This window comes from Oikopleura dioica, chromosome 1 (assembly GCF_907165135.1).
Source record: "Oikopleura dioica chromosome 1, OKI2018_I68_1.0, whole genome shotgun sequence".
NCBI lineage: Eukaryota > Metazoa > Chordata > Appendicularia > Copelata > Oikopleuridae > Oikopleura > Oikopleura dioica.
This window is the reverse complement of record NC_137291.1, coordinates 3,853,018-3,880,297: the sequence shown is the minus strand read 5'-3', so window position 1 is coordinate 3,880,297 and position 27,280 is coordinate 3,853,018. Positions and strand designations below refer to the sequence as shown.

At 41.3% G+C, this 27,280-nt stretch overlaps 8 protein-coding genes and 1 long non-coding RNA gene across 9 annotated transcripts; 4 read left to right on the top strand and 5 right to left on the bottom strand.

Moving 5' to 3' along the window:
* On the bottom strand, positions 1 to 5,866 carry LOC145711260 (uncharacterized). The gene is made up of 3 exons (XR_014135142.1): positions 5,763 to 5,866; positions 5,230 to 5,353; positions 1 to 107 (listed from the first exon to the last, which is right to left on the bottom strand). It is a non-coding gene; the product is annotated as an uncharacterized LOC145711260 (long non-coding RNA).
* A 1,464-nt stretch (positions 5,867 to 7,330) lies between these two features.
* Positions 7,331 to 9,310, top strand: LOC145704644 (uronyl 2-sulfotransferase-like). Its single transcript, XM_081782119.1, has 2 exons — positions 7,331 to 8,543; positions 8,593 to 9,310. Exons 1-2 carry the CDS (start codon positions 8,093 to 8,095, stop codon positions 8,646 to 8,648), a joined length of 507 nt encoding a protein of 168 aa, XP_081638245.1. The 5' UTR covers positions 7,331 to 8,092; the 3' UTR covers positions 8,649 to 9,310.
* Positions 9,311 to 9,668: 358 nt separating this feature from the next.
* On the top strand, positions 9,669 to 10,867 carry LOC145710692 (uncharacterized). The gene is made up of 4 exons (XM_081788469.1): positions 9,669 to 10,392; positions 10,433 to 10,516; positions 10,565 to 10,719; positions 10,763 to 10,867. The coding sequence occupies exons 1-4, from the start codon at positions 10,218 to 10,220 to the stop codon at positions 10,841 to 10,843; spliced, it is 495 nt and encodes a 164-aa protein (XP_081644595.1). The 5' UTR covers positions 9,669 to 10,217; the 3' UTR covers positions 10,844 to 10,867.
* Positions 10,868 to 11,033: 166 nt separating this feature from the next.
* LOC145711629 (uncharacterized) lies at positions 11,034 to 12,203 on the bottom strand. Its single transcript, XM_081789317.1, has 4 exons — positions 12,012 to 12,203; positions 11,866 to 11,966; positions 11,430 to 11,821; positions 11,034 to 11,387 (listed from the first exon to the last, which is right to left on the bottom strand). The coding sequence occupies exons 1-4, from the start codon at positions 12,098 to 12,100 to the stop codon at positions 11,034 to 11,036; spliced, it is 936 nt and encodes a 311-aa protein (XP_081645443.1). The 5' UTR covers positions 12,101 to 12,203.
* An 893-nt stretch (positions 12,204 to 13,096) lies between these two features.
* On the top strand, positions 13,097 to 13,788 carry LOC145711628 (chymotrypsin-like elastase family member 2A). The gene is made up of 4 exons (XM_081789315.1): positions 13,097 to 13,169; positions 13,213 to 13,495; positions 13,537 to 13,600; positions 13,643 to 13,788. Exons 1-4 carry the CDS (start codon positions 13,105 to 13,107, stop codon positions 13,786 to 13,788), a joined length of 558 nt encoding a protein of 185 aa, XP_081645441.1. The 5' UTR covers positions 13,097 to 13,104.
* Positions 13,789 to 15,829: 2,041 nt separating this feature from the next.
* Positions 15,830 to 17,856, top strand: LOC145695677 (cytochrome P450 4V2-like). Its single transcript, XM_081772677.1, has 9 exons — positions 15,830 to 15,993; positions 16,034 to 16,498; positions 16,542 to 16,637; positions 16,683 to 16,950; positions 16,992 to 17,071; positions 17,113 to 17,262; positions 17,303 to 17,503; positions 17,544 to 17,633; positions 17,678 to 17,856. The coding sequence occupies exons 2-9, from the start codon at positions 16,049 to 16,051 to the stop codon at positions 17,831 to 17,833; spliced, it is 1,491 nt and encodes a 496-aa protein (XP_081628803.1). The 5' UTR covers positions 15,830 to 15,993; positions 16,034 to 16,048; the 3' UTR covers positions 17,834 to 17,856.
* Positions 17,857 to 17,894: 38 nt separating this feature from the next.
* Positions 17,895 to 18,898, bottom strand: LOC145711011 (caspase-7-like). Its single transcript, XM_081788726.1, has 6 exons — positions 18,639 to 18,898; positions 18,437 to 18,595; positions 18,321 to 18,397; positions 18,193 to 18,262; positions 18,086 to 18,144; positions 17,895 to 18,033 (listed from the first exon to the last, which is right to left on the bottom strand). The coding sequence occupies exons 1-6, from the start codon at positions 18,796 to 18,798 to the stop codon at positions 17,896 to 17,898; spliced, it is 663 nt and encodes a 220-aa protein (XP_081644852.1). The 5' UTR covers positions 18,799 to 18,898; the 3' UTR covers position 17,895.
* LOC145711627 (uncharacterized) lies at positions 18,897 to 19,319 on the bottom strand. The gene is made up of 3 exons (XM_081789314.1): positions 19,195 to 19,319; positions 19,079 to 19,154; positions 18,897 to 19,039 (listed from the first exon to the last, which is right to left on the bottom strand). The coding sequence occupies exons 1-3, from the start codon at positions 19,312 to 19,314 to the stop codon at positions 18,897 to 18,899; spliced, it is 339 nt and encodes a 112-aa protein (XP_081645440.1). The 5' UTR covers positions 19,315 to 19,319.
* An 85-nt stretch (positions 19,320 to 19,404) lies between these two features.
* LOC145711626 (poly(U)-binding-splicing factor PUF60-like) lies at positions 19,405 to 26,752 on the bottom strand. Its single transcript, XM_081789313.1, has 6 exons — positions 26,537 to 26,752; positions 20,394 to 20,455; positions 20,214 to 20,347; positions 20,023 to 20,173; positions 19,686 to 19,773; positions 19,405 to 19,637 (listed from the first exon to the last, which is right to left on the bottom strand). Exons 1-6 carry the CDS (start codon positions 26,610 to 26,612, stop codon positions 19,405 to 19,407), a joined length of 744 nt encoding a protein of 247 aa, XP_081645439.1. The 5' UTR covers positions 26,613 to 26,752.
* Positions 26,753 to 27,280: the final 528 nt, after the last annotated feature.

Sequence of the window (27,280 nt, the reverse complement as noted above, 5' to 3'; positions counted from 1 at the left end):
AAAAATGTTGTCAAGCTAAATCCGGTCCTCGTTTTTCAATGCTGGCTCTGGTTGCACTTTCGATGGCCGCGGCGGTGTGCCTTTGAATGTCTCCGGTGTAGCCTTCACTAGAACAAGCGTTATTGAAAAGAACAAGGCAGGAAGGGCAGTTCCCGAAGCCAGATGAGGTCCGAGAGTGCGTCATTTTTTGCCCTCTCTTCAATTTTCAAGAGTTTCGAAAATTCCTCTTTTGAGAAATTTTGATAACCTCGGATCAAGGTTACATAACGAAGGTAATATAACAAGGTTAAGACTCAGGATTCCTGACACAGGGTTAGTTACTCAGGGTGGAACCTGAGTAGAAAACCTGAGTCAGAAATTTGGGTACTCTTGTTAGATCCCCAAATGTCCCAAATGTTCCCGAATGTCCCCGAATGTGGCGAATTGTCAGGATATTCGAGACATTCGGGACATTTGGGGACATTTGGGGACATAACAAGGGCGTTCCGAAATTTGTCTAAAATTTCGGCGAAAAGCCGTTTCTTATTAAAGCTTTTAAAATATCCTGACTCAGGTTTTCTACACAGGAAAAAGTCGAGCATGTGTAGTTTGGTTGTTGACATTTGTAATGTCACATTTCTTTTTTTTTTGAGTTTTTGGAAAGAGGAGAAAAATCGGATATTTACTGAAACATATGAAAAGGCGTGTTGAGTAGATTCAAATCAGCTTCAAAAAATGAACTCGATCTTGATCGCCGTGGCCTTCTGAACTCTTTCATTCCCGGGTAAATACTGTAATTCATATTATTCTACCGCGGCATGTCAGAAAATGGACAGCTATCAATCTTGCTAATCGGTAAATCTGCTATCCAGAGACATCAAAAGTCAAAAGAGCAAATATCCCCAAATAGACGTTTCCGGCCCTGGACAAATAATGAGCTCGTCAGTTTTTCTTTCATGTTCTTCTGATGCTCTGTTCTCAGAAGATTAGCTTGTATTGGTCATGTGGTCAAAATTTTTGTGAAAAGCTATTGAAATCAAGGAAGAAAACTGCTTTTATATAATTTCTACCGACGAATATAGGAGGCTTTCATTAGGTTTTGTTGATTAACGATCATTTTAATCGCAGAACGAAAGATTTTAGTGGGTTTTATCTGTTTTTGGATGTTTTTAATTGGATTAAACGGCCTCCGAGAAATGATCTAATGGATATTTCACCGATTTTCATGGGTATTTTTGGGCAAAACCAATTTATGGAAGTGCATTTTTGGGTTACCAATAAGATTCCTGCATTTGATCTTCCGGCCAATCAGAACCCTGATCCATATAATCACTTCCATAAATTTGTTTTACCCCGAAAAATGGAAAATACTGTTTTTTCCCGGTTCCTTCAATATCCGCTACAACTTCGATAACATCTTCTTTCTTTGAAAACCTTCGTAAAAACGAATTCATATTTTTTTCTCTCTTTTTTTCTTCAACGTTTTGGGAAGCAAAGTTCCTGTGAAAAATTTGCACTTGATTCTTAACACAGTTGTCAAATCAGTCGGAAATCGAAAGTGTTTTTACGATTCCCAGCTGAGGGGAAAATATTTGAACGCACGCGCCTTGGGCTCTAGCTCGGGAACGCGCCGGAAGTTCTCAGCGTTTGTGCACCGCATGATTAGCGCAGAAAAATTTAGTGACATCATATGAAAACAATTGAAGACAAAAATAACCATAAAAAAGTCAGACTTTTTGACAGATAATTGTTAGTCAGAAGAATTTGATTACTAAAAAAGCAGATCTGAAACAAACATCAATCAAACGAGGGTAGATACCCTTATTTTCAACTGGCTTTATCCGAGAATTAAGAAAGTGATAACCGTATTCGCTTCTTTTAAATAAGGGCGTCACTTCCTTATTACTGGATTTACCCTGGAAAATATGGAGTTAAGGGAGAGACATCCTTATTTAAAAAAGTGATTAGTAAGGTCGTCACTCTTTTAATTGAAGTGTTAATTTGGGAGAAAGCTCAGCTCAAAATAAGGGTATATCCAATTGATGGTTGGATCATCCGATTACTTGATTAAAATGTTTTCGTTGCGATACCCTTAATTTGAGCCTTGAATTTTAAGTATATTGGTGGATAGACCGATTTTTTTGTAAATTTTTTGTCGAGTTTTCATTCCGAAACAACTCTCGAAGAATCTATCGAAATGGAAAGCTTGTAATGAAATGATTACAGCGGAAGCAACTTGGTCAACTTTTTCTGGCAATTTTGCGATTTGCGGTCGCGGGAAAAAATTTAGTAAGGTCACTCGGAAGTTGACAGGATCATTTTGGAAATCCGATACATTTTTTTAAATGTCGTAATCGATTTGTAACTGCTGGAATTTTATTACTTTTATTCTTGAATCTGAGTAGGATTGAGTGCTCAAAAATCTAAAATAGCTTCCCAAGCTTTCAAGAAGTTTTGAAGTTCTTGAAAAGTCAAATAAGGGGGCGACGAAAAGTCGGCGTAAATTCATGAGAGAGGAAATTCAATTTCATGCTCATTTACAAGTTGCACCGTAGCTTTCCCCCGAAATTGACCTTGGCTTGAAAGAAAATTGAGGCTGATTTTTCTGCCCCTTACTTATCCCTTACTTAAGAGGTCAAGCTTCCCCTAAACCCTCCTTTGGGGGGGGGGCAGGGGGGCAATAGCCCAGATTGAGTCTTGAGAGTGGAGGTCTCGGGGGGGAGAGCCCCCTAGAAAAGGGGATAGCTAACTTTCAACCCCCCTTTTCGATGAGTCATTCAAACCTTCTGTGTTTCCTCTGTCTCTGCCGAACACGTGATCGAGCTCTTTCAATTTGGACAGACATGTTGTCTCTTTCTTGATTTTCGTGAAAACAAGTTTAACTTACTTTAACGTACTCCTCGTTCTACGGACACTTGACCTTTTTACTAATCTTGTCTCGGTAACACTCGATCTTTGGTGCCTTTTTTCGCGCTTTTTTTATATCATTTTGCCCCAAAATTTGACAACCGCTCCTGAGCTAAAATTCTCTTTTGAATTCTGAATTTTGAGTTTTCGGATTTGAGAATTTTTCATTTGGAAAATCTGAGGAACCTTATTCAAATGTCACTTTTATCAGAAATTTAACGATTATCAGCTTGTAAGGGTCAGTCGCCCTAGAAGGGCAAATATGCCCATAAATCAGAAAAATCACAAAGGGCATCACTTCCGGACAACAACCACGTGTCTTTTGTATTTTTGCCCGGGTAAAATTTCTTGACCGGGTTCCGGAAAATGAAAAAATATAACTTTATTCGTCGCCAAATGAACGGGTCTTTACAAAAGTTCACAAAGATCGTAACTCATTAAATTTTTTCATTTTTCATAAAATCGAGTTTTACAGTAAGAAAAGACGATCTGTACTACAGACTCTGTAGGATTTGGGAGCCCTGGGAAAGACGCTGAATGTCGCCAAATGTCGCCATTTTCAAAAATGAGCGGCGACATTTAGCGAAACTTGGCGACATTCGGCGACTTTTCCGGTGTCGCCCGTAAAATCGATCAATTCGAAAATTGACGAAAAACGCAAAATTAAAAATGGTAACATTTCCTGTGTAAAATCAGATTGATGGCTTGTGCCCTTGAGCGCAAACAAAGCATAAATCAAAGGACATCCGCCGCAGGCAAATTTGACCAAAATGGAAATTTGAAATGGCCTCTCTCATGACACCAAGCGATAAATAAAACCCGTGAGGAAACGCGTTTTTGGCACGATCAGAAATCTATTCTGACTGTAACGGGGCAACAGTTTGGCCAAGATTTCACTGTCACTGGGTCACTGGCGAAGGAGAAAAATGAGAATTTATGGCGTTGTTGATTTCGGGCGACAGAATAATTCGCACTTGCCACTTGTGATTGTATGCTGGTGACTCGAATTGCTTCCGTTCAAAGTTTTCTTCTGTCGCCGGAATAGAAAAAAGTCATGAATATTTCTTCTGGAAATGAAGCTCACTTTATTTTCTGACTCCCTTCCCTAGCTTAGCTTTCTTAGTCTAAGCTTTAATTCTCCTCGGCTAAGCAAGGCTAAGATGAAAACCAGAACTAAGCTTAGCTAAGGCCCATGAATTCTTATTCATGATAACTCAGGTAAACTTAGTTTCGCGATTTTTAAGCTGAGCCAATCTGAGCTAAGACTAATCAGTTTTCAGGAGCCTAAGCTCAGCTTAGCCAGGCTTTTTATTTTCGCCTCTTGGGGCTGAGGGAAAAATTTGAAAGAAAATTTTAAATTTCATGAAGAAAAATAAGCGCGTTCCTTAGTCTCCGTATCTCATCTTCACTGTTCGAATCTTCATTCTCTTCCAACAAGGGGTTCTCTTTCAAAGGGCTCAAAAGCAAATCCGAAGTTGAATAGTGCCTGCCACTGCTTTTGGTAGTCATGTTTGCACTTGTATCAACGGGAATTCATTTTTTCAGAATCCGGCCATCGCCGCATTAATTTTTTGTGGCTCTCTTAAAACCACCCGTCCCCAGCGCCCCCATCACGACCCGATCGCAATTTTCGAAGAAGACGAAAAGAAGATGGAATGGAGAAGGTTCTCTTCCTTGATTTCAGAACAATCGCAACGGAAATAATAAGAAGAAAAAAGTCTTTTAAATTGATTTTACATTGAATATCATTCGTGAGATTGTTTTTAGACACTGATACCCTTAAATTCACTAACGCGAAAATATCGAAAAAGCCGCGCTCTGCGCGGCTATAGTTTCTTTTGCTCGAAGCCGCAAGCGGCTTCTCGACTCAAAAGATTGAAATTATATTGACTTTCTTACAAGTTTATTTAAGGGTATCAATACGTTAACACAAAAACTGAAAAACTCATAATCAATTTTGAAGGAAGAAATTTCCGGTGGGCTTGAAATTCTTCCATGAATCAGAGAAAACTCATGATTCCGTTTCGAGTCAAAATCCGTGTGCTGAACATCCGTAGATCTCGAGTTAACGACGTGTTATAAATGGCCTCTCCCGTGCGAAAAAAATTCTTGACCGACCTTATAACGTGTTTTCAAAGGTTCCGGCATAGATCCTTTCATGTCTTACTACATTTTTTTGTTTTACAAGATAGAGGGTTAAAAAATGAACTTTTTGAAAAAGAAGTTAAAGTTGAAATTTCCTAAAAAGCAAATCAGAAACACGAGAAAATGTAAATTGGCGTCATAAACGCGAGAAAAACTTGAATCAGGCTGTCCTCCCGTTGAACGCGTTAAGGAGCTCACCTGCAACTCCTCGTTTGTCGAGTGCTCTTTCTGATTTCGATCGAGGCGGTTTTTGAGGATTTGAAAGCGTTGCGCCGCTGGACCGTCGCGCTCCTCCCAATTTTCTCACATAAATCTAGATTCTCTGAACAGCAAAGTTTTCTATTGAAAAGCAAACTAACGGGAAGATTGCAATTAGAATTGGTACAGGCACAATTCTTCTATAATATAGCTAAAATCGGTATGAATCTTACCTTTTCTCGGTTAGGGATTAGGCTTAGGGCCTTGGAGCACCTACTTGGGGTTCTTGGGGAAGGGTGGGTCGGCGCCCTCTGGGCAAGGCTTAGGGAGGGGGTCCCAGGGGGCTTCCGGGGTTGGGGGCCGTAGCCCTCTAGGTAAGGCTTTAGGGGAATTCCGGGGAGGGGGCGAAACCCTCTTGGTTAGGCTTTAATGGGGGTTCTAGGGGCGAAGCTTCCTGGGTTAGGCTTTAGGGTTAGGGGTATCATACCAATTCTTGCTAAATCAAAGAAGAATTGCTGGTCAAATTGGCTTACCTAACATATTCGCATCTCTTATGCTTCTCCTATGTACTGATAGTCTCTTTATTCGTAGATTTAAAATTAGCTAAACTTATGTTCTTCTCGATTTTCAATTTTCATTCTGCAATTCTGCGAAATTTTTGAATTCAGAAGCACTCTACTTGGGGATTTGCCAGTGACAGTTTGTTTATCGACAGATCAGAAGCACTCATTTTTAGATTTGGCTACTGTCAACTATTTTCACCCGAAAAAGAACGGGTTTGATAATTTAACTTGATTACATAATAAATTAAAATCTGAGCTTGTGATGTAATCTTTCAGGGACGGAATCGAGTGGCGAAAAGGCAGTGACAGTTGATCTCCGTTTCAAAGCGCTTTTAATTGGTTTTTAATTTGGTTTTCTGATAAAAATTTATTTTAACGAAACTGATGATGATGGCGGATTATAGACTATAATTTATAGTATTCATAAGGTCAGTCTGCTAACTAAAACACGAGATTTATGAGCGTCGCGAAAATAGAAAACGGTTTTTGAAAATTATGAAAATGATGAAAAAAGAGTAAAATTTCTTTCACTTTCAATAAATCGTTTTATTCATTAACCTCGCTCTACATTTTCAGCAAAATTATCATACGAAAAAACTACGGCCTTCATTTATTTTTGAAAAGTCATTAATCATTGAAATAAAATAAGGGTGTCACAACGATAATTTAAAAAGTTAATCTTGTTTGGAAATAACGTCATTTCTTTCAACGATAAAATTATGAAAATTGTTATTCGTTGTTTTTTTTTTTGATAAAACCAATCTTGGCGGTATTGTTCCGTACATATTCGCATAGAAGTTTCTTCGGCTTCTTCCCTTATTCTCCTTCTTTATCTCTGCTTGGTTTTTTTTTTTAATCGAGTTGAAGCGGTAATTTTGTTCCTAGTTGTCAGAGTCTCGATTTATCTCGGAAAAATGGACAACTGGAAAGCAAATAGCATCGCGTCAAAAGTAATGAGCCTTTTTAATGATTCCCGTTAAATCAACTGCTGTCCCATTAACAAACACCAGCCGCCGTTTTCTGACACCTGCACTTCCGAAAACCACGATTTCCTTCCTTTTTTAGCTTGTCAAAGAGCAATTATGAGCTTTTATTTAGCATTTAAAAAATTTTCCTTTTTGGAAGTTCAAAATTCCAAAAAGAAAATATTCAAAAAGTACTTAATCCAAAAATTACAAAAAATTACGAAAATGAGCCCGCGGCGACGAGCGAGCATGAATTCAACCGCATCTAGTGAATTCGCTTTCGAGCTGGAGGGTGCGGCAACACTGTTATCAAACATAACTTATTGAAACGGAACGCACTGGCTCTCAGCATAAATTCTAGCATAAAAGTTCATAGAAAAAGAGAGAAAAATGGGGGCCGAGGGGAAAGAATTTGAATGGCCGAAGATTTCGATGGCCTGCTGTGAGATAAGGAATTGGATGATAATTGAATTTGCTCGAATCGACAATAATATGACAATTTGCTTTAATTTTGGACTTTTATGAATAAAATAAAGAGCTTTTCTATGAAAAAAAATATCCGATTTCAAGATGCCACCCAAAGCTCATCCGAATCGCTGATTTTCTCAACATCTTTCTCGGATTATTCTTAAAATACGGTTCCTATCTCGGTTGGATTCCCGTCATTTACTACTACAACCAGAGACCGATCATTCTCCCTGGCTCATCCCTTCTTTCAGAAAATTTTCAAGCGGCCAAAATCTTTTCTGAATCGATTCTAGAGCCAAAAGATGATTCTCTCAATTTCAAAGCAATAGGAGAAAGTCTCGATTCCGAAATTTCAAATCTCAAGCCAACAGAAGCACAAGTCCAAGAACTCGCTTTTGAGACAAAATTCTTCAAACATCATCGCGAAAAAGCCCCCAAAAAATCTCCGCCTGCTCAAAATCCTGTGCTCAATTTGAAACCATTTGTTGCTCCGAAACCGGTTTTAGGCGATGATGTTTTGAGAACTGCAGCATGGGAGAAACCTGCTGCCCCAGAAAAACCGGAAGAAAAGAGATTGCCGCAGAAAAATGATTGGATTTTTAACCCGGCGCCGTCGGAAGAACCAGAAGCCACTGAAAAACCTGCTCCATCACCAGCTCAAAATCTGGCAGCCAATCCTCCTCAAGCTCCAGTAGCCCCAGTCAATCCTGCCCCACCCCAAAACCCAACATCCAAAACCCCCGGCTCCAAGCCCAGTCGTCCCCAAAAAGTCCCAAAACCTCCCCACCCAGAAGTCCAAGTTCAGCCAAAAGTAGCGCCTGTTTTTGCGAGTCCCGAATCCGGCCTCGTTGATCTTCCCCGCTCAACATGGCTCCTCCCAATCGCAATTTCGTCTTTCACAATAAAATGCCCAAATGCGGTGGAACCTCGATGAAGTACATTTTATACGTCCTTTCGGAAGACAACGATTTCTACTTGGATTACCAGCCTCCATGCATTCGAGTAGAAGACAAAGCGAACTGCGCAAAGAATGGAAATGATGGAACCGACGGCGAACTTGAGCTCGCAAATCATTTGGCAGCAAAACGAGCAGAAAAACCAGGAAAATTTTTCCTTCTCAAGCATCATCATTGGATGAATTTCACAGATGTTGGAATGGACCAGCCGACATACATCAATGTGATTCGACATCCAATGGGGAGGTTCAACTCGGTCTACTATTTTCAGCGATATGGGTTCGAAAAGATGGGCACTGATGAGCGACAAGGAGCAAGGCATACCTGGAAGGGATCTGAAGAAGATTTTGAACAAACATTAGGTTAGAGTTATAATTTATAACTTGTAAAATAATATAATATAATTTTCAGATCAATGCGTTCAACGAAAAAGCGACGAGTGCTTCGAACGGGGTGGACCACTTTGACCAGTGTGTAATATGGGCAATGCTAAGCGCTAATCCTTTGAGCTCTGATAAATACGAAATGAGCTCCCACGGTGAATCTCGCCGATAAAACTTGTCGATCTATCACCTTCCCTATCCGTTCATGAGCACAAAAGATGCAACATGCGGCATGTTACATGCCCACCGAAATGTGCTAACTCATCCAGTGATACTCCTCGGCTCAACTTGAGACAAGCGGGTGCGCGTCTTTTCTGGCATTTTTGAGAAATGCGTCTTTTCTGGCATCGCGTTCTTTCTGGCAGTCGCGTCTTTTCTGGCACTGGGATCTGATTCATTTTACTCTGATATTGAGTAGGGTCTACCAAATCTAATAAGCTGATATGAATAGCATAAAACCTTTACCTTCAATAGCAACTTGCCACAGGCAAAACTTTTATTTGATTTATAAGTTTTTATCATCAAAGAAAATAGTGCTGATCATTAACACAATTTAAAAGATTTTCAGCATTTATTATGATGATCTAATAATTCTTTATTCGATTCTAGTGCCAAGAAATTGGTCCCCTCAATCATATTCAAAACTACGGGTTCTTCTTCTTGAAGATAATTTAAGAAGGAAATAACAGTTGATTAGATTTGGTAGACCCTACTTGATATTAGAATTCAATGAATCAGACTTCAATGCCAGAAAAGAGGCGACTGCCAGAAAGAACGCGATGCCAGAAAAGACGCATTTCCCAAAATGCCAGAAAAAACGCGCACCCGAGACAAGCGTTGCGTCGAGTCGAGTCGGGCGAGGGAGAAGCCCCTGCAGGAGTTTACACCTGGCGGTGGGCACATTCCTCCTCCATCAGCGCGACTTAGCGCCTTCCTCGACTGAGAGTGCGCGGTCCATCAGATTTCCGGCATTTCTACTCATTCTCATTATTAAGAAGGAAATTTCAAGTAACATACAGTCTGTATGATACAGATTGGAACACTCGGACCGACCAATCTGGGCAAAAATCAGGCGGGCTGGCATGGGGAGGGGGTCGAAACTATTCTGCATGCAGAACTATTCTGCAAAAAGTGGAACTATTCTGCGGAATGTAGAACTATTCTGCATAGTGTTGACAAAAAGATCTTCATTTTGAGATAAATTTTCAGTGTTTGGGAGGACGCTGCGGGCAAGTTCTGATAGGGAACTCATTTCTGAAGGTGGCCAAAAGATAATAATAATAATTATATAATTGATAAAAGTCGTTTTTCTTATAACGTTATGCAGAATTGCTTCGAAGGTTGCCCAAAATATGGCATGGGATTGGACGAAAGTAACGGAAATAAAAATATCTGGTTTCGGTGCTTTATCACTGATAAATTATCAGTGACCTTCTCCCTTCAGGATATATAATAACCCCTTTCTTTCAATAGTTATACTTATTTTTTAGTATTATTCTGAATTTTTTTAAAATTATCATTTGTCAATTTTATCGGCAAGATGCACCTTGGGAGCCCATTGCGTATTTATCGGATCTCAAAGGATTAGCGCTTAGCATTGCCCATATTACACACTGGTCAAAGTGGTCAGCCCCCTTCGAACCAACTCAAGTGATGGTCTCTTACTTCTGCGGAACGAACGGGGCAACAAATGGTGAAAACTGCAAAGTAAAGGACCCAAAGAACGTGTCAAAATGGGGCCATAAGAACGACTGGAATAAATTGAGAGTTGCGACGGATATTGCGAAAAATCATATTGTCAAGAATTATTACATGATTGGCATTTTGGGTGAGCTTTTTTCAGCCCTTTTTGGTGATGTCTTTTTCAGAGCATTTTAATGAAACCTTGACGCTGTTCAGCAAAATGCTCCCAGAATACTTCGATGGCGCGCACGCTGCCAAGCATGATCCCTGTAAGTACCTATAAAGATCACGTGACAAATAGCAAACGGTTTCTTCAGGGGCTGTTCAATTCGGATCATCATCAAAAACCGCTAAAAATCCGGGATACTCACCAGAAACGGCGAAAATTCTAGAGTCCGGGCCGCTGCGATACGAAATGGAACTTTACAATCTCTGTAAAAAGATTTTTTACGAAAGACTGAAATACTACCAGGTCTCTTTTTTCCAAATGCCAATGGTTGAACTCCTCTTTTTAGATCGAGCTAGGAGAAGAAGTGGTTTTCGACAAATCAAAGCACACGAAATTTATTCCTCGACATGTTCATCTTCGAGATTGACGAACAAAAAATATATTCCTGCATTTTATATAAATATTTATAATTAATTTAATTAAAAATGTATCTGTAAATGATTGTTTATTTTATTTCCTTTTTGTCAGTCGAGTTCGATGATTTCAGTATTGGAGGTTTTCTTGAAAGATATGCTTCGTTGATGATTATCTAAAAATATTTCAATGCCAGACACTGTCTATAAGACTGTCTGGCAGACAGCCTTGATAAAATTACCTTCATCATCTTCAGACTCTTCATTCTCCGAAGAATCCTCTTCTTCCTCCTCCTCTTCTTCATTTTCCGAAGCCGATTCTTCTTCCTCGCTTTCACTTCCACTTTCCTCCTCGACCGACAATTCCTCGTCTTCGTCTTCTTCCTCAGACTCCTCCTCGCTCGACGATTCGCGTTTTCGCTCCTTTCGCTTCTTCTTTTTGTACTTTTTCTTGAGCTTTTCGTGCTCTTTCTGGAGCTTTTGTACTTTTTTGATCGATTTGAGCTTTCTCAATTTTTCGAGCTTTTTCGTCGCTTTTTTGAGCTTTGCCTTCAAATTCTAAAGAAAAAAATTTGATTTGAAAAATACTTCTCGACCTACCTTTTCTCGTTCTTTCCATTTCTTTTCGACTTTTTCAGTCAGCTCGACTTTTTCCCTCTTCCTCAATTCCGATCTCGACCGACTCCTGGATCTTGATCTTGATCTGGGCCTTGACCTCGATCTCGTCCTCGTCCGCCTCGATCTACTACCGCTCGCAACGGACCCAGATCCTCGTCGATTTATTCTTTCAATCGGCAGTTGCTCCTTGTCCCCTAGCACATTTTTGTCCATAACTGTATTTGGATCCATGGTGACTGAAACAGGCGCTGGCGCTGGCGGCTGAACTGCTTCGGGGAAAAAGCGCTGCAAGTGATTTTGCTGCATCATTTTGACTTTTTCCAACTGGGCGCGGAGAGCGTCTGCTTCTTTTTTTCCCTTCATCGCTCCAGGAGCTGAAATCAAAGTGAGCCCCTCATCAAGAAAAAAGGGTCTTTACTTTTACGGTCTCCTTCAGCAAAAGCAACATTGACCTTTCTTCCATTAATGACCATTCCGTCCATTCCAAGTCCATTTCTAGCGTCTTCCATTGTCTCAAATCTACTCAAATTTCATATAAAACGGTCAAAGGTGATGAAGGGTTACTCAATATAAGCAAATCCTCTCGGCGCTCTCGTCCGAAAATCGACCGGAATGTGGACATCTTTGACTGCGCCAAACTTATTGAACTCCATTTTGAGCTCATCCGGGCGCGTATTTTGCGCTATTGGCCGGACAAAAGCGACTTTCCCGGCATTTTTCGGGTTTTATCTGAATAATGTTAGTCTCTCTTTTCCCACTTTTATCATTTTCTCTTCCATCGCTATTTCTTGCGACCTTTTTTCATTATCGTCGGTATTTGAATTTTTTGTATTGTTTTAAAAATCAAGCTTCAATTCAAATACCGGACGAATAAGAATAATATCATATTATTAACATGAACTGTCTTTCAAATTTTGATAACATTACCACTTTTATCAGCCTTTTAAATAAATACTTTTTGCTGCGAAAATTCGCAGCAGAATCTATCTTATCAGCTAAGGAACTTTGCCCGCGGCCAATACAGTTAATTCGGCTATGTGAAAAAGGATCAAAGGACTGCACATAATACAGTCCTTAGAGAGGGAGTATCATTCGAGCCTATGATTTGAGCCATAGAATATCTCTAGAATCTGGGCTAGTGATTAGGGATAGGGACCGGGAACTCTTAAGGGGGTCCGGGGGCGAAGAGATTAGTAGTAGGGCCTACTACAGTCGAAGATGAAAAAGATGTTTTTATTATAATAAAGCCAAATCTTCATTGGCCAAAAACGAAATCTGCTGCACTTGGCATGGAGAATTTATTGCACGGAAAAATCATTTCCCCTCGTGTTTCTGTCGTTTTGAAGATCTCAGTAAATATTCATTTCGGATCGAGCTCCTCATCCGGCCGGCTCAGCTCTTTTTCAAAACAAGCGCGCTTGACAGTCACTTTGAGAATAAGAAGAAAAAAAAGTGAGTTCGGCGAAAATGAACGAGAGCGCTTTTGAAGAGTTTCTCGATGATGCTATCGTGTAAGTGCTAAAACGGCTTTTAAAGTTGATTAATTTTTGCTTTTGAAAAGTGAGCTGATAATGACGAATCCTTCTGGCTACGGAGAAATGACCCCCTCCCAAATGAGTGTCTTCCTGCTCAAATTTAGCGAAGAGGGAGAAAAGTAATGAGCAGCACCAAGTATCCGTCATTTGTTTCCTTTGTTACTCCTACCAAGAAATTACCTTTTTGGTAGGTCTTTCTTTTTTCGAATTTTTGAAAGAACAAATTTCAGCGGCGGCACGATTCTTGATGAAACGACTATACTGACTGCTGCTCACTGTAGTTTATCATCGAAAAACGAAGTTCTCTACGGGACCAACAAGCGATCAAGCAAGAGTACTGCAAAAAACTTGATCGGGATCAAAAGCGTCAAAAGCATCGGCACAGCGCTGGGATCAAAAGGGGGTCTTTATAAAAATGACTACGCGATTGTGAAACTTGTTCAACCAATTCCTCTTGGACGGACGGCGCAGAAAGTTGAGCTTGGGACGTTTCAAGAATTCAATGATATTCTCGTAAGCCTCTTTTTTCGATTAAAACGCAGCATTTCTTTAAGATGAAGAAGAAAAAATGCACAGTCGTTGGCCAAGGCAACACAGATATTGATGGACAATGGTCAGGTACTGCTTTCTTCATTTTGATCCACTAGAAACTCTCTTCAGATGTTCTCAAAGAAGGAACAGTTGGAGTCGCTGCCCACGATAAGCCACCTCTACCAGTGAGATGTTCTGACTTCAAGGCAGATCCGAAGAACTGTATTCTCTTCAAAAATACCGATAAAACAATGTCTGGTCGGGGTGATTCTTAGGCTTAACGGACTAAAATTCGGCCTCTTTTTCTAGCTTAGTAAGGGGGTCATATGACACAGTTTTGGAAAGCCCAGAAGCTGGGCTTTCATTTGGGCACCATATCAAGGGGTCTGGGTCATGCCCGCAAGGCAAATCATGGGACCGGAAGTTCCAAAATGGGCACTAGAACTCTTCAATCGATTTTTTCGATGGCGGTCCCCCGCTTTTAGCATTCAAGAGTAGGTGTGTTAGAAAGCTTTTAAGGTCCACTTTTATTTGATTGTTTGTTCGATTTGACATCGAAAAATACCCATATTGATATGTTTTGGGAGGTTTCTAGAGTTGAACCGCCCGGTCAACCACCAGGTTCAACCGCGGTTCATCATTTTTTATTGTTGTTTATTGTATATTTACAAAAATAAAACAAAATTTATGAGTTTAGAACTCAAAACTCGGAGTTTTCGGAACTTCCGGTTTTTCACCCCGACTTCTAGCGCCCCCAGGAGGCCACAAACCCCCTACATGCTTGATTTTTTGGGCTCAAATGAAAGCTCAGAGTCTCAGCTTTCTAACACACCTACTCTTGAATGCTAAAAGCGGGGGACCGCTATCGAAAAAATCGATTGAAGTCTTCTAGTGCCCATTTTGGAACTTCCGGTCCCATGATTTGCCTTGCGGGCATGACCCAGACCCCTTGATATGGTGCCCAAATGAAAGCCCAGCTTCTGGGCTTTCCAAAACTGTGTCATATGACCCCCTTACTAAGCTAGAAAAAGAGGCCGAATTTTAGTCCGTTAAGCCTAGTGATTCTGGCGGCCCTTTGTTTTGCGATGTCAATGGTTTGTCCATTATTTCCTGAATCGAGTGATAAATCTTTAAGGAAAACAAAAACAGTTTGGCGTTGTTTCTTTCGGAACCATGGGCAAATCAACTCGAATTGGCTGGATGGGATACGCTCCTGTTTTCAACCCCGATGCGCAGAAACTCCTCGCCCCGTGGAATCCTCGAAATCGACCTCCAGCTTCGTTCACCGGATCTGATGACTTTATGGCAAAATTTAGAGAGACGGGGAAGATTCCTTCTACTGGCGCATCCGGATCTTCCAGTTCCTCCTACACCCGTCCAAGTTATTCATCTCCAGGAACGATTCGAAAAGTTTTTTTAAATATTTGAAATTTAAAAAGCATCATTCTGAATCCTGAAAAAGGCGCTTCGAGGACTTCTCCGCCACGGTCACAGCAAAATCAGTTCAGAAAATCTTCGCCACCCCAAAAATACGGCAGCCGACACAACCAGCCCCGTCGATCTCAGCCCCCGCAATACCAGCGTCGGCAAAATCAATCGCAGCGCAGTCCATATCAGCAGCCAGCTCGATCGAACCCTTACGGTTCTTCAAGAAGATCCACTTCTTCTTACAATAACAATAATCGAGTTTACAATCCTCCTCAAAGAAACCGTCAGCCTTATCAGCAGCAACGAACAACGAGCCCTTCATATTCTCGAAATAAATATTCCGGCTCAAGATCTCAATACGGAAATGGAAGAAATGCAGTTCGCAGATATGGTGGATCTGCAGGAGGAAGACCTGGTAATACCTACCAAAATCGAATGGCGCGATATCGAGGATAAACCTTTTTTGTTTTTGAATTTTCATTTATACTGCCTTTTTATCTCAAATAAACCCTTTTTTCTATCAAATCATTGAAAGCCCATTTCCTGTGTTACATTTTTTTACTAAAAACAAAAAAAAAGAGCAAAAGCAACTGTTTTCTAGAGGAAAAAAGCAGATGTTTGAGCAGTGTTATTTTCTATCAGTATTATGACGGCATCTTCAAATAGAAAAAGCACTGCATTCTGTTTACACTGACTATTTGCATTGACTATTGCAGAACTTGTGAACTTTCATTTTGGAAATTTCCAGAGGAATTTTGTTACAGAAAATGGAGATTCCACCTGTTTTGATAGAGATTCTCAAGCGGTATGTTCCGGTTTCTGCTCAGGAAAGAATTCGACTTTTAGAACCTTTTTATGAATGAAAAAATCATAATTCGAAAAAGACTCAACTTCAAAATGCCAAGCAACTGCTCCTCACTTTCATTGAAAACAACGATGAACTGATTAATCAAGCACTTTCATACGTTCCTGAAGGAAAGCTGAATCAGTTCTCTGCCTTTGCCGTTATCTCGAGTTTCTCCCTTCTTTTGTACATTCATCTGAAGAAAACGGTTAGTTGAAAAGTATTTTTTATGAAAAAAATTTCCGAAGAGAGTCGAGAAAAAAATGGAAGCATGCAACATCAAAACTGTGAACGACCCTTCAGTCATCAAAAACTACCCAATTTTCGGACATTCATTGTCGTTTGAATCCGACCCAGTCGACTTTTTCCGCCAATTCAACGCGTGCATCGACGATGTCAAGGCTCAAGATCCCAATGCAATCTTTGCCTACGCCATGTTCGGCTTTAAACCTGCCATAATCCCGATCCGGCCAGAAGGCGCCGAGCCAATTCTTAATTCTAGCGTCCACATCCGAAAAGGCCAGTTTTACAGGCTCTTTGAAGACTGGCTCGGCACTGGATTGCTAACTTCCCATGGCAGCAAGTGGAAAACCCGGCGGCGACTTTTGACTCCTGCTTTTCACAAAACGGTTTTGACCGAATTCGTCGAGGTCATGAATGAGAAGGCGGTAAAAATGGTCGGCCTCCTCGATGAAAAGATCAAAACTGACAAGGTAGGGGAAAATAATTGAAATCAAGGAAGAGAATCGACTTCAGAAAATCAACATGCTTTGGCCAATCACACTTTGTGCCCTGGATATCATCGTGCAAACGGCGATGGGAGCAGAATCTGATATTCAATTCGAAGAAAATGTAAGCCAACGCCTCTTTTAGAGAAAAATACAACGCCTTATTTAGAACTACTATGCTTCTGCGATTTTCGACTGGATGGAAATCACTCAAATCCGCCAAAAATCCGTTTGGTACTGGCCTGACTGGATCTGGAACCTTTCTCCTCTCGGCAATCAGCAAAACAAGAACGTCGAAAAGATGCACCACTTCACCGAAAAAGTCATCAAGCAAAGATGGGAGCACTACAAGGAGCTGAAGGAAGAGCTTGGAGATGCATTTGAAGCAACGTATTTTGCGGAAAAATGTGATAGTCGTGGAAGAATGGCGTTTTTAGGTGACTAAAGAGAGGTTTATTTCGTTACACTTATCTTCAAGATACGCTTTTAAAATGCCTTGATCAGGGCGAAATTGACTTGGAAGGAATCAGGGAGGAAGTTGACACTTTCATGTTTGAGGTAGAAAGAGAGCTCTAGAACTCCGAGTCAAAATCTTTCAGGGTCACGATACTACAGCAGCAGCGATGTCTTGGGCAATCCAAGAAATCGGTCAACACCCGGAAGTTTTGAAAAGGCTTCACGAAGAAATGGAACTTGTTTTTGGCGATTCTGATCGACCAGCAACCATGGAAGATCTTGATAAACTCACGGTTTGCTCTTTTGATTGCCAAAGAATTCCAACGATTTTAGTACCTGGAGGCAGTTACAAAAGAAACTCTCCGAAAATTTCCCTCAGTCGCTATGTTTGCTCGTGAAATGGACTCAGATCTAGTTGTCGAGAAAAATGGCGAAAAATTCGTCGTGCCGACTGGTGCCATCGTCACGATCCCTTGCTACAAACTCCATCGAGACGAGAGACACTGGGAAGACCCTCATAAATTTGATCCTTCGGTAGGACGAGTAGTTAGACATGACCGCTAAAATTTTCTAGCGCTGGCTCGAAGGCGGCTCCGCAGAAACAAGATATGCTTACTCGTACTTTCCGTTTTCTGCCGGCCCGAGAAACTGCATTGGACAACGCGTAATACTGAAATTTTTCTTTCGACGGTTTGAAAATTTTTCTAGTTCGCGAATCTGACCGCTAAAATCATGCTCTCGCACCTTCTCCGAAACTTTACCTGGAAATCGTTGCGCGTGACAAACGAAATCCCAGTTTTGGCGGAAATCATTACGAGGCCAAAAGGCGGCATCGACGTTATTCTCGAAAGAAAACATGCTTGATTTATTGAAACAATAAATTTCTCGACTGAAAAAAGGAAGAAAAAGGCCTCAGAAATCTTTATTTATTGAATTTTGCAAAGCCAGCTGGGAACATTATTCTCGACTTTGACATTTTCTCGCTCGAGTTTGAGTTGTTCAAGGGAAGATTTCTTGTTTTTCCGAGGCTTGAGGTAAAGTAACTTCGTCAGTTGAGATTGAATCTAAAATATAAAATGATCAAAAAGCAACGATAATTGGAATGCTTCTACTGACCACTGGCATCTGTTTCTTCCTATCCGAGGCTGGATCGTATGTGGATGTTTCTCTGAGTGCTAGAATTCAGATATATCATAAAAATGCAAAATGTCAAGATATTTTACCCACAAGAGAATTCGTTCGCACCAAAATCTGGTGAAGCTCGAGTTGATAAGCATATCGCAGAAAATAGCACTAGAAAAATATTGAATATTCGAATTTCGACTTATTCCAAAAGCGAGGGGTTCCTAACCAGAGCAATAATAAAAGTGGACCCAACGTATGGATTCCTCGTCGATGTGTATCCTTCTGACTGGGCGAAATGAACAACTGAAATTTTGATCAAAAAGCAAAAATAAGTCAAATTACGGATGTCAGCATCTTTTGGAATTCCAAGCCGCAGTCGCTCGGCAAGATCTTCGTCTTCTTCGGGATCGATGTCGTCATCATTGCCCTCAATTGCAAGGCCATCAGGAGCAGAAGTGTCGACGATGTTGACTCCGTTCATGTATCCTTGCCCCCGACAAGCTAAAAATCTGATGAGAAAGAACACTTCCCTTTTTTCAAGAACCTTGGATGAAGAAAAGCTTCGGTTTACCAACAAGGGTCGGATTTGACTTGATCGGATCGATAAAACTCGAAATATGAAGCATCTTGTCTTTTGCGGAAACAATCCCTTGAGCATCTCCATGCGTCAGCAGAGCAAGCCCAAACATTTCACAGTCATCCATGTTGCAATTTTCGTATTTTTGAAGAGTACTTTCGACTTCTTTCTTTGTCAAATCGTGATAGGTATGCACTTCGAATTCTAGTTCCGTGAAAACGCGCTCTAGCTTTTCAGGGTTGATACTTTTTCCTCCGAATTCAGTATTAAAAATCTCCTCCTTTCCTTTAAAACATCGTGCTCAGTCCCGTCTCGCTTCGAGTTCACTTCTCCAGCTGCTCCGGAAAATTTGAGATGATTGAAAATCACTAAAAAATGTTGGTTTCGAGTTTCTAGAGCTCAATTACCGAAATAGCCTCTTCTCGATTTTGCATTGACATCGCCGTTTTTGTACTCTTCAACTTTTGGAATCGCCTCATTTTTCTTGAAAAAATTGAAATCAAGGAAGAAAACGAAAAATTACCAGTTGCGATTTCTCTTCAAGGACCCATTCTCCCTGTAAATCGCCGTCGATTTCATAGCTCTTGTAATTTTTTTGCTTCTTGTACTTGACACTTGAAGTCATTGATTTTTTCTTTCGCATTTCATTTTCGCGCAATTTCGTATATTTTTTCGAAATGAAAATTTAGCAACAGGAAATTGTCAAAAAAATGACGCATGAGTTTTCAAATTTTTATTTTTTCGGAGCAGAACAGTTATTTACAGAAGTTGGAACTGAGCAAAGTGATTTTTCGCGACTTTCGCAGGTCCGTTTTCGTTTCGCTGCGGATTTTCTAGCGCTCGTGTTGCTAAATGAGGATCCTCGGGGGATGGGAAGACCAAGGGGAGTGATGACTTGGCCGATCGAAATTTCATCGCCGCAGAGGGTTATTTTTTGCCCGTTTCTTTGAATCAGCTCTGCAGCAACTGAAAATATATTCAAAGAATTGAGGTCGAATGCTGCTCGATTTGTACCTTTGGAATCAAATTCGACAAAAGCAGATCGCTGCGAATCCTTGGCCAAATTTTTGACTCCTCCAAATTGGCGGCAAACGCTCTCAATCTGAAACCGCTCGTTGATTCGGGAGCTAATTAATCCCCTACGCCCTTAATTAACCTTTTGATAAATGATAAATGCTCACACTCCATTCAATCATAAGAGCTGCATTCAAGCTTTAGTCGATAAACAGGACTGTATCTTGGCAGAAGAAGGGTAATTGGGCTTGTTAAGGGGATCAAGACGATAAGATACATATTCGGATGAAAATTATTAGAAAAAAAATTCTGTTCCTCCGGGAATCGAACTCGCTACCTTTTCGACCGAAGCTTCTTTCGGCAAATTCGCGAGATAAACCCTCGCTGATGCTCGTCCCTCCATTTCCATTTGCGCTAGAAGTGTTTGATATCTCAGCGCAGCTTGAGGTCGCCCTAGCTTCATTCTTCTATCATTAATCGTCACTCCTCTTATCAATTTTTAGAAATATAGGACAAAAAGTCTCGTACTTGAGTTTTTTCAATGCGAGAGCAGCAGCTTCGGCAGTAGCGTATTCCACAAACGCAAATCCCTTGTGATGTTTTTTCTCGACATCATAGGACATCGTCAATGATGTGATTTCTCCATAAGCTTCGAAAAGCTCCTGAAAAGGGATGGAAGATGGGAGGAGAGAAGGGAAAGTGGCTTACTTTGATTTCTTCTTCAGTCGTGTCATAACTCAAACTCCCGGCATAAAGTCGTCTCATCGCGACTAAACAAGGATGATGACATTTAGCATTGAGGAGAATATGATGAAGAACATTGGGATTATGCTTTAAGGGTGTCAACAACGTTTTTGCCAATTTTATTACTAAAGGGTTAGCGCATTCCGGGCGAACCCGTTGAACTTTGATACTGATCAGTGGGACGTTGCGCGCGCAGTGCCAGTCTCGGCTGGTCAGTTGTCTCTCGAATAAAGTAGAAGCAGCAGCTAAAAACTAGAATTGTTGTCTTTTATTTCCCAGGAGCTAGAGTCTCAGTGGGAGAGTGTTTCAAGCAGATGCATTGACCCTTTAGTGGTGTCAGAGACTACGCTTCATTCGACATAGAGAACTCCCGCGGCCCAGAACTTACACCTTCAACCCTCCACCTTGTCTACCGCTCGACACATCCATCTCATCGCCCCAAATTCTCCAAAATCAGCTGAGTTCCCTACGATTCGACAAATACAGTCGGAGTCGAAAATAAGGGACTTTTTTTGCTCCGAAATTTTCGAAAAAAGTCCCTTAAATTGGGTAACCAAAAAAATAAATCTGCCGCAGCGCGAATTTTGATGGAATCCTTCTAGAGCAAATGTGAATTTGTTATTAAATGAGCGTTCTATTGCATTTAAATCATGTCAAGTAAAAAACAAGAGAGATTTCGCTTAACTTTTAATGAAAAGAAGTATTGGGCTTCCCTTATCAAAAATGGTGCCGATTTGAAGACGCTAAGACCACTTTTCAAGAAGAAACATAACGCAACTCTTTCAAAAACTTGCTATTATCGATTGAGAGACAATGCAGATTCGCTTATGGCCTCAACATCACATGCTAAATACAATTCAAATGATGGCTACAAGCAAGATATTACAACGAAACTTGAGCAACGAGTTGTTGAAAAATATAACCAGCGTGCAACTGGACTTGAAATCAAACAGTTTCGGATATTTGTGGAGAAAGTGCGCGACGAAGAATTCATGATAGAACTTGGAAATATGCATTTTTCTCGAAATTATCTTTTACGCCTTCTACGAGACATAGGAGCAAAGAAAAGTTCAAGACGATCTGAACGTAAAGCGATGACTGAGGAGGAGTTGAATATTGAGCGTGGCAGATTGAAATTATTTCGAAAAAATTTCCCTCTGAGGTTTGATAAAAATGAAGAGTTGAAGTTAATATTTAATAAGGAATCTTCTGAACGCAGATGAATCGGGAATCACTCGTAGTATGGAATCGAGAAAGATTATTGTGTTGAATGGAAATACTAAAGATATGAAAATGGAGGCTGCGAAGGATAGATTTACTTTTCTTCCCTGGTTTGGACCTTTTGGCTCTATTGGTTTTAAACCAACTGTAATCACGAAAACAAAATGCTCTCGATGGAATGGTGCAGCAAAGACTGTTTCTATTGTGCATGTTGATAACGATAAGTTTGACCCATCTAAACCTGAATCTGAGGAGAATCCGAAAAAGATTGGTGTGGAATATCGTGACTTTCCCTTTGCTCGCGTTTATTTTAATGCAACTGCATGGTGTACGCGTGTTATCTTTCGAGCGGAACTTGAGCGTCTTCACCGATTTTTGTTGGCACGATTTCCTGGCCAGAAATTTTTAATTTATCTCGATAATTGCAGGTATTCTTTTTGATTTTAAAAGAAAAAGCATTTGAAAATTTAGTGCACATTTGAAGCAAAAGGAGTTTCCAAATCTGAAGTTTGCATATTTTGCTCCGGCAACGACCGGACATTTCCAGCAGAGTTCAAAAATACTTTGAAAAACAAGCAGAAAACGCCTTCATTTTTAAATTCTACATCCATGTCAATGCTCTTAGAGATCGTAGTAAGTTGAATAGTGCCGAAAGAAACCACTGATGGGGTTGAGGAGCATGTACTATGTTTACGGACTTTCTATGTGGGAGAAGTTTCTCGCAATTCTTTTTCCATCTCAAATTGAACACGAAGCTAGGCAAAAGTAAAACACGTTTTTGGTTCTTGATTGGAATTACCTTAGCCTCAAGCGCAAGTATTTTTGAACCCTGCTCAATGCCGGCAGACAGCGTGGTTTTTGCCACTCTGAAAGCCAGAATAAGAATGTTCTTGGATAAATTCATCGTCGACAACGATCACCTTAAAGTTCCCGAAGAGCAACTTGTTAAAGAAACTCTTCGAATTTTTGATGGCTTGTCTCCTAACTTGTTCAAGAAAGCTTGGACAAATACTCTTCTTAGTGAAGAAGAGTTTGAAAATGATGGGAACAACGATGAAGATATGGAAGTAAATGAAGAGCATCTGGAAGAATTTTACATGGAAAAGGATCAAGAGGATGAGATTCGTGATGAGTACTTTGCCATTGAAGAAGCTGAAAAAAGAGTCGCTTCAAATCCGCCTCCAAAAGCAAAAACATTGACTCAAGGGCGAATCACTTCATTTTTCAAGAAATCATAATACAATTCAAGCAGTTTATCTCCTTTATCTGCATTCAATCGAATAAAAAAAATTTCTAAGCTGAAAAAGTCCCTTAAATTGGATTATTTTGTGCCGCAGATTTTCGACATTTTGAGCCAAAAAGTCCCTTATCTTGGTGTCCCTTATTTTGGACTCCGACTGTACCACCCACCCTACCCAACTTTTGATCGTCTTCTACCCTGTCCAGCGTTTTTCTCCGCCCAAGGCCGTTACGAACCTGGATCAGCACTCGTGTACTTACTTCCGGTATTCGCCGCGTGTGGAAAAGTACCGCCGCGCCAACCGTTTTGCCACGTCAACTTGAGCAACCGCTGCGATTTCGATCTCGCGCCGCCGCTGACGCCTATTTTCAACGACATTTCGCGCTCTCCAAGTCCGTTATCTAACTTTGACCCTCAAAAGTCTTAGTTAGTCGGACCGGTCGAGGTAATTTCGCTCGAAAGCAGTAAATCGGCCCTTCTTAGCCTGGCAGCTCTTATAAATCGCACATCTCCCGCCAAGTTACGACATCAATCAACTGCTACGACCGCTATTGAATCTTCATTTGCTCTTCAAACCCCGTAAATTTCTCCTAGACAATTCTTGTCTTTGAGAAACGGGTCGGTCAAGGTAGAAATCCTCGAAATCAGTGATTCGCCCGTTCTAGTACATCTCGGAGATGCCAAATCTCCCCGAAACCGTCGAAAGATGCGACGGCGCCCTGGAACAAATCGCCGACTTCATCGCTGATCTCGACAAGAAGCTCAAATCCGCTCCGACTGATAAAGCACTACAGACGATGAAGGAAGAACAGCTCCAAAAAGAACGCGAGCTATTCTTGCACTACAAGGACCTGGTCCGAAAACGCAAATACGCCAATCCACCGGCCGAAAATTCCAACAGGGAATACGACCAGCGCGAGCAGCACATCTGCAACTTGTTCTACAAAAGCTTCGCGTCAATCCAGCCCTTCAAAGGAAATAGCCCCGGCCAGTTTGTGGATTTTATAACAGCGATGAGGGTATTCAAAGACAGTCATCTACGCCGCGACGGCGACGAAAAAATATTCCTCAACGCTCTTACCAGCAAGCTAGCTCCGAACGTCGCCCGATTTATCGGTAACGATCTCCGCGCCTGTGACGACGTCGACGCCGCCATTGGGCTTCTCAAGAAGCACTATGGCCCAAAAATCTCGCATTTTCTACTGATGCTCGATGTCAGCGACATCGTTTTCGACCGATCGCGCCCCGTGACTCATTTCACATCCGAGCTCGCAACAAAACTCGCTGAGGCAAAAGCCGCGTTTCTCGAAACCTTCAAAACTGCTAACAACGATGCTGAGCCAAATGTGGTAGATATCCACGAAGCATGGGCAACAATGTTCGCTGTCAGAGCCCTCCGCGACCAGGAGCCTGACACTTACAACGCTCTTCTGAGCTCCATCGACAAAACCTTCACGCTTAACGACCTCGCACTCAAAGCCGAGACCAGTCGCCGAAACCGCGTTTCTTCAGATGTCATCAACGTCAACAAAACTCAACCCGGATCCAACAACAAACAGAAGCAAGGTTATGGAAAACATGGCGAGGGTAAACGCTCTTGGCACAATCGGGACCAGAATTCTGCGCAGAAAAAGGACGAGAAGTCCGAAAAGCCCGATCAAATGCAGCGTAAAAGCCACTACAACGTGGAACCCGATAATTTCGCCGATGTCCATGCCCTCTTCTCTGTAATTCCAGTGCACCTGACCGAAAAGGTCGAATCCCGCCCTGGATATTTTCTACGCGCCACATTTGAGTCAGGACAAGATTCGTTCGACTGCAACATCGAATTCGATACTGGCGCATATTCAACAATTCTACCTTCGCATGTTATCCCCCAAAACGTGCTACGCAATTTGAGCGCTCCAAACCACGATGTAGCCGGTATTAGCGGAGTAGCTGAAACTCCAAGGGGAACCCTCTACTGCAAGGTTAGATTCGACAAAGGCCCTCAGTTTGAGCTCGCCGCAACTGTGATGGATGGACAATGCCGCCCAGCACTCTTAGGACGAGATTATTTGCGCAACAGCAATATCTCTTCCTACTCGATAAACAATTTACTTGGAAACGTCAAGTTCGAGTTCACCGAAGCTTCGAAACTAAAACCCCAAGTTGTCAAGCTACGCCCACTCGCCGGAGACGCCAAAAACTCCAATGCAAAATGGAGTGGCCCCTCCACCCTCAGATCCACCAACCAGCAGGTCTGCCTCGTCGAAGATGCAAACGGCACCGTCGACCTCATTCACCGTTCCCATGTCGCCGCGATCGAGGAAAGAGTTCCTTTCCTTGATAACTTTGATCAAAATCTGGACTTGACAGAGTGGCCACACTTGATCAAAAACTTCAAGTCGAAAATAAAGCAGAACGATCATGTGACTAGGGGAGGTAAGGGTATCGAGTCACAATCTCGGTCACGCAAGCCCAAACCGCCCAAAAAGATTCCATCCTCTCTCCCTCCGATCGCTCCGCCAAAGCCTCTATTCGAAGCTCAAAAATCTGGCTCGGCGACGGATTCAACATCTCTGATACCATCTTTGCTCCTGATCCTGGCTTCGTCACAACCCCAAAGGTCTGCTTCCAACCCGTCTACTCCTCGCCTCAAGCGGAATATTCGCCGTCCATCTCCCTCTCGCTGGATTCTACGAAGAAACAGTATGAAGGCTAGTGTTGGCAATTGGGTTTTCTGATGCTTTGGGGATTGGAAGTTGTCTACTGCTTAGGATCAAAAATGTTTGCTGCTTCATCACCGTACAAAACCCTCTTCAAAAATCTGCCGCCGACTGTCCCAATTCTACCGATGTTCCTCCGAGCCCGAAAGGGACATTCTACCTGTATCTTACTTATTGTCGCACTGTTCTGTATCAAGGGGAGGTAAAGGGTTAGCGCATTCCGGGCGAACCCGTTGAACTTTGATACTGATCAGTGGGACGTTGCGCGCGCAGTGCCAGTCTCGGCTGGTCAGTTGTCTCTCGAATAAAGTAGAAGCAGCAGCTAAAAACTAGAATTGTTGTCTTTTATTTCCCAGGAGCTAGAGTCTCAGTGGGAGAGTGTTTCAAGCAGATGCATTGACCCTTTATTACCAAATGAATGAGGGGTTTTTAAGAAAAATTGCTGGTTCGGATCAAGATTTTTGACTCAAAAATTGACAAACATATCAAAAAATTAAGGGTATCAACCGCTTATATTTTTAAAAAAAACTTAAGTAAACGGTTAAATAAAATCAGCAAGCCGCGGAAGCCGATCCAAATATGATCAGCGAGCGGGATAATTAGATAATGTATGTTGAACATCCATCAACTTCGGCCACAATGGAAAAAGAAATGGCCAGAATGTCGCCTGATCGATTCTGTCCCTCATGCATAACGAGCCAAGGAGCTTGGAAAATATGCTTTTCTGATTATTAGACATACACGGACGCAGATGTCAAAAGCGGAGACTTGAAAAGACTATCGAGTTGGTTCTCTTTTGACATTACAATACTTTTTCTTTGTGCATTCAAACAGTAGAATAAGGGATTCAGTCGACAATTGCGGCTATTTGCGCGGCTTATTATTTAGCTCGAAGCCGCTAGCGGCTTTTTTATGGCCCTAAAAATTATAAAACTTACCAAGGCAAGATATCTGAAGCTGCGCTGGAATCACGTGATTCACGACCGGTTGTAAAATTGCACCGAAAAAGTTCATCCCTCTTTTTTCGATTAGATTTTCTTCTGCAAGTTTCTCTGCAAGATATTCGGGATATTCAAAAGGAGCACTCAAAAAGAAAATGAAGCTGAAAGGAGATCATAAATAGCTGTCAATGACCATTTGATTTCCTTTTTGCCTTTTCCTTGGCTATTTAAAAATTCTGCTTGTCGCCTTTGGGCAAGTTTGCCATTCCTGAAGGCGCGCTGTGGAGACTCTCGAGCGCCGAAGTAGAATTTTTTTCCCTGATAATAATTTTTAAAAATCATAAAACTGAATCAGGAAAACTCTAAAAATCTATTTTTATCTAAAAAATATTGTGTTATTGGAAAATTTTGGCAATTTTTGTCGAAAAAAAAAATCAATTTTTTTCACAAAAATCGTGAATTTTAGCAATTTTTTTTTGAAGAAAAGCAATGGAAAAATTTTTGTTTTACAATTCTGAAAAAAAAAATGCAAATGAAAAGGCCAGAAATAGGGACTTGTTATCTGAATCTTATCAAGTTCAGCTGTGTTGAGCGATATATAATTCAACATTCGCTCTGGCGATATTTTTGTTTGCTTCCAAATCAAATGCTTCTGAATGCATTTTTGATTGACGGATGTTGCCAGTCACTTGTCTTTCATTTTAAATTACTGTTTATATACAAGTTGTCCACAGCCCTCTC

Bases quoted from the DNA above. Each gene is read 5' to 3' on its own strand.
- LOC145704644 (XM_081782119.1), top strand. From the start codon at position 8,093: ATGGCTCCTCCCAATCGCAATTTCGTCTTTCACAATAAAATGCCCAAA. The intron at 8,544-8,592 runs GTTAGAGTTATA...TATAATTTTCAG, and splicing joins AGATTTTGAACAAACATTAG to ATCAATGCGTTCAACGAAAA.
- LOC145710692 (XM_081788469.1), top strand. From the start codon at position 10,218: ATGGTCTCTTACTTCTGCGGAACGAACGGGGCAACAAATGGTGAAAAC. The intron at 10,517-10,564 runs GTAAGTACCTAT...CGGTTTCTTCAG, and splicing joins CGCTGCCAAGCATGATCCCT to GGGCTGTTCAATTCGGATCA. The intron at 10,720-10,762 runs GTCTCTTTTTTC...TCCTCTTTTTAG, and splicing joins AAAGACTGAAATACTACCAG to ATCGAGCTAGGAGAAGAAGT.
- LOC145711629 (XM_081789317.1), bottom strand. From the start codon at position 12,100: ATGGAGTTCAATAAGTTTGGCGCAGTCAAAGATGTCCACATTCCGGTC. The intron at 11,967-12,011 runs GTAACCCTTCAT...AAATTTGAGTAG, and splicing joins AGAGGATTTGCTTATATTGA to ATTTGAGACAATGGAAGACG. The intron at 11,822-11,865 runs GTAAAGACCCTT...CTTTGATTTCAG, and splicing joins TGCTGAAGGAGACCGTAAAA to CTCCTGGAGCGATGAAGGGA.
- LOC145711628 (XM_081789315.1), top strand. From the start codon at position 13,105: ATGAGCAGCACCAAGTATCCGTCATTTGTTTCCTTTGTTACTCCTACC. The intron at 13,170-13,212 runs GTAGGTCTTTCT...AACAAATTTCAG, and splicing joins ACCAAGAAATTACCTTTTTG to CGGCGGCACGATTCTTGATG. The intron at 13,601-13,642 runs GTACTGCTTTCT...AACTCTCTTCAG, and splicing joins TATTGATGGACAATGGTCAG to ATGTTCTCAAAGAAGGAACA.
- LOC145695677 (XM_081772677.1), top strand. From the start codon at position 16,049: ATGGAAGCATGCAACATCAAAACTGTGAACGACCCTTCAGTCATCAAA. The intron at 16,499-16,541 runs GTAGGGGAAAAT...AATCGACTTCAG, and splicing joins AAAAGATCAAAACTGACAAG to AAAATCAACATGCTTTGGCC. The intron at 17,263-17,302 runs GTTTGCTCTTTT...CAACGATTTTAG, and splicing joins AAGATCTTGATAAACTCACG to TACCTGGAGGCAGTTACAAA.
- LOC145711011 (XM_081788726.1), bottom strand. From the start codon at position 18,798: ATGGATGACTGTGAAATGTTTGGGCTTGCTCTGCTGACGCATGGAGAT. The intron at 18,596-18,638 runs GTTCTTGAAAAA...TCAGATTTTTAG, and splicing joins GAAGCTTTTCTTCATCCAAG to CTTGTCGGGGGCAAGGATAC. The intron at 18,398-18,436 runs GTAATTTGACTT...TCAAAATTTCAG, and splicing joins TCCAAAAGATGCTGACATCC to TTGTTCATTTCGCCCAGTCA.
- LOC145711627 (XM_081789314.1), bottom strand. From the start codon at position 19,314: ATGCGAAAGAAAAAATCAATGACTTCAAGTGTCAAGTACAAGAAGCAA. The intron at 19,155-19,194 runs GTAATTTTTCGT...AATTTTTTCAAG, and splicing joins TTGAAGAGAAATCGCAACTG to AAAAATGAGGCGATTCCAAA. The intron at 19,040-19,078 runs GTAATTGAGCTC...AACATTTTTTAG, and splicing joins ATCGAGAAGAGGCTATTTCG to TGATTTTCAATCATCTCAAA.
- LOC145711626 (XM_081789313.1), bottom strand. From the start codon at position 26,612: ATGAACTTTTTCGGTGCAATTTTACAACCGGTCGTGAATCACGTGATT. The intron at 20,174-20,213 runs GTACGAGACTTT...AAAATTGATAAG, and splicing joins CTCGCATTGAAAAAACTCAA to AGGAGTGACGATTAATGATA. The intron at 19,638-19,685 runs GTACAAATCGAG...ATATATTTTCAG, and splicing joins TGTCGAATTTGATTCCAAAG to TTGCTGCAGAGCTGATTCAA.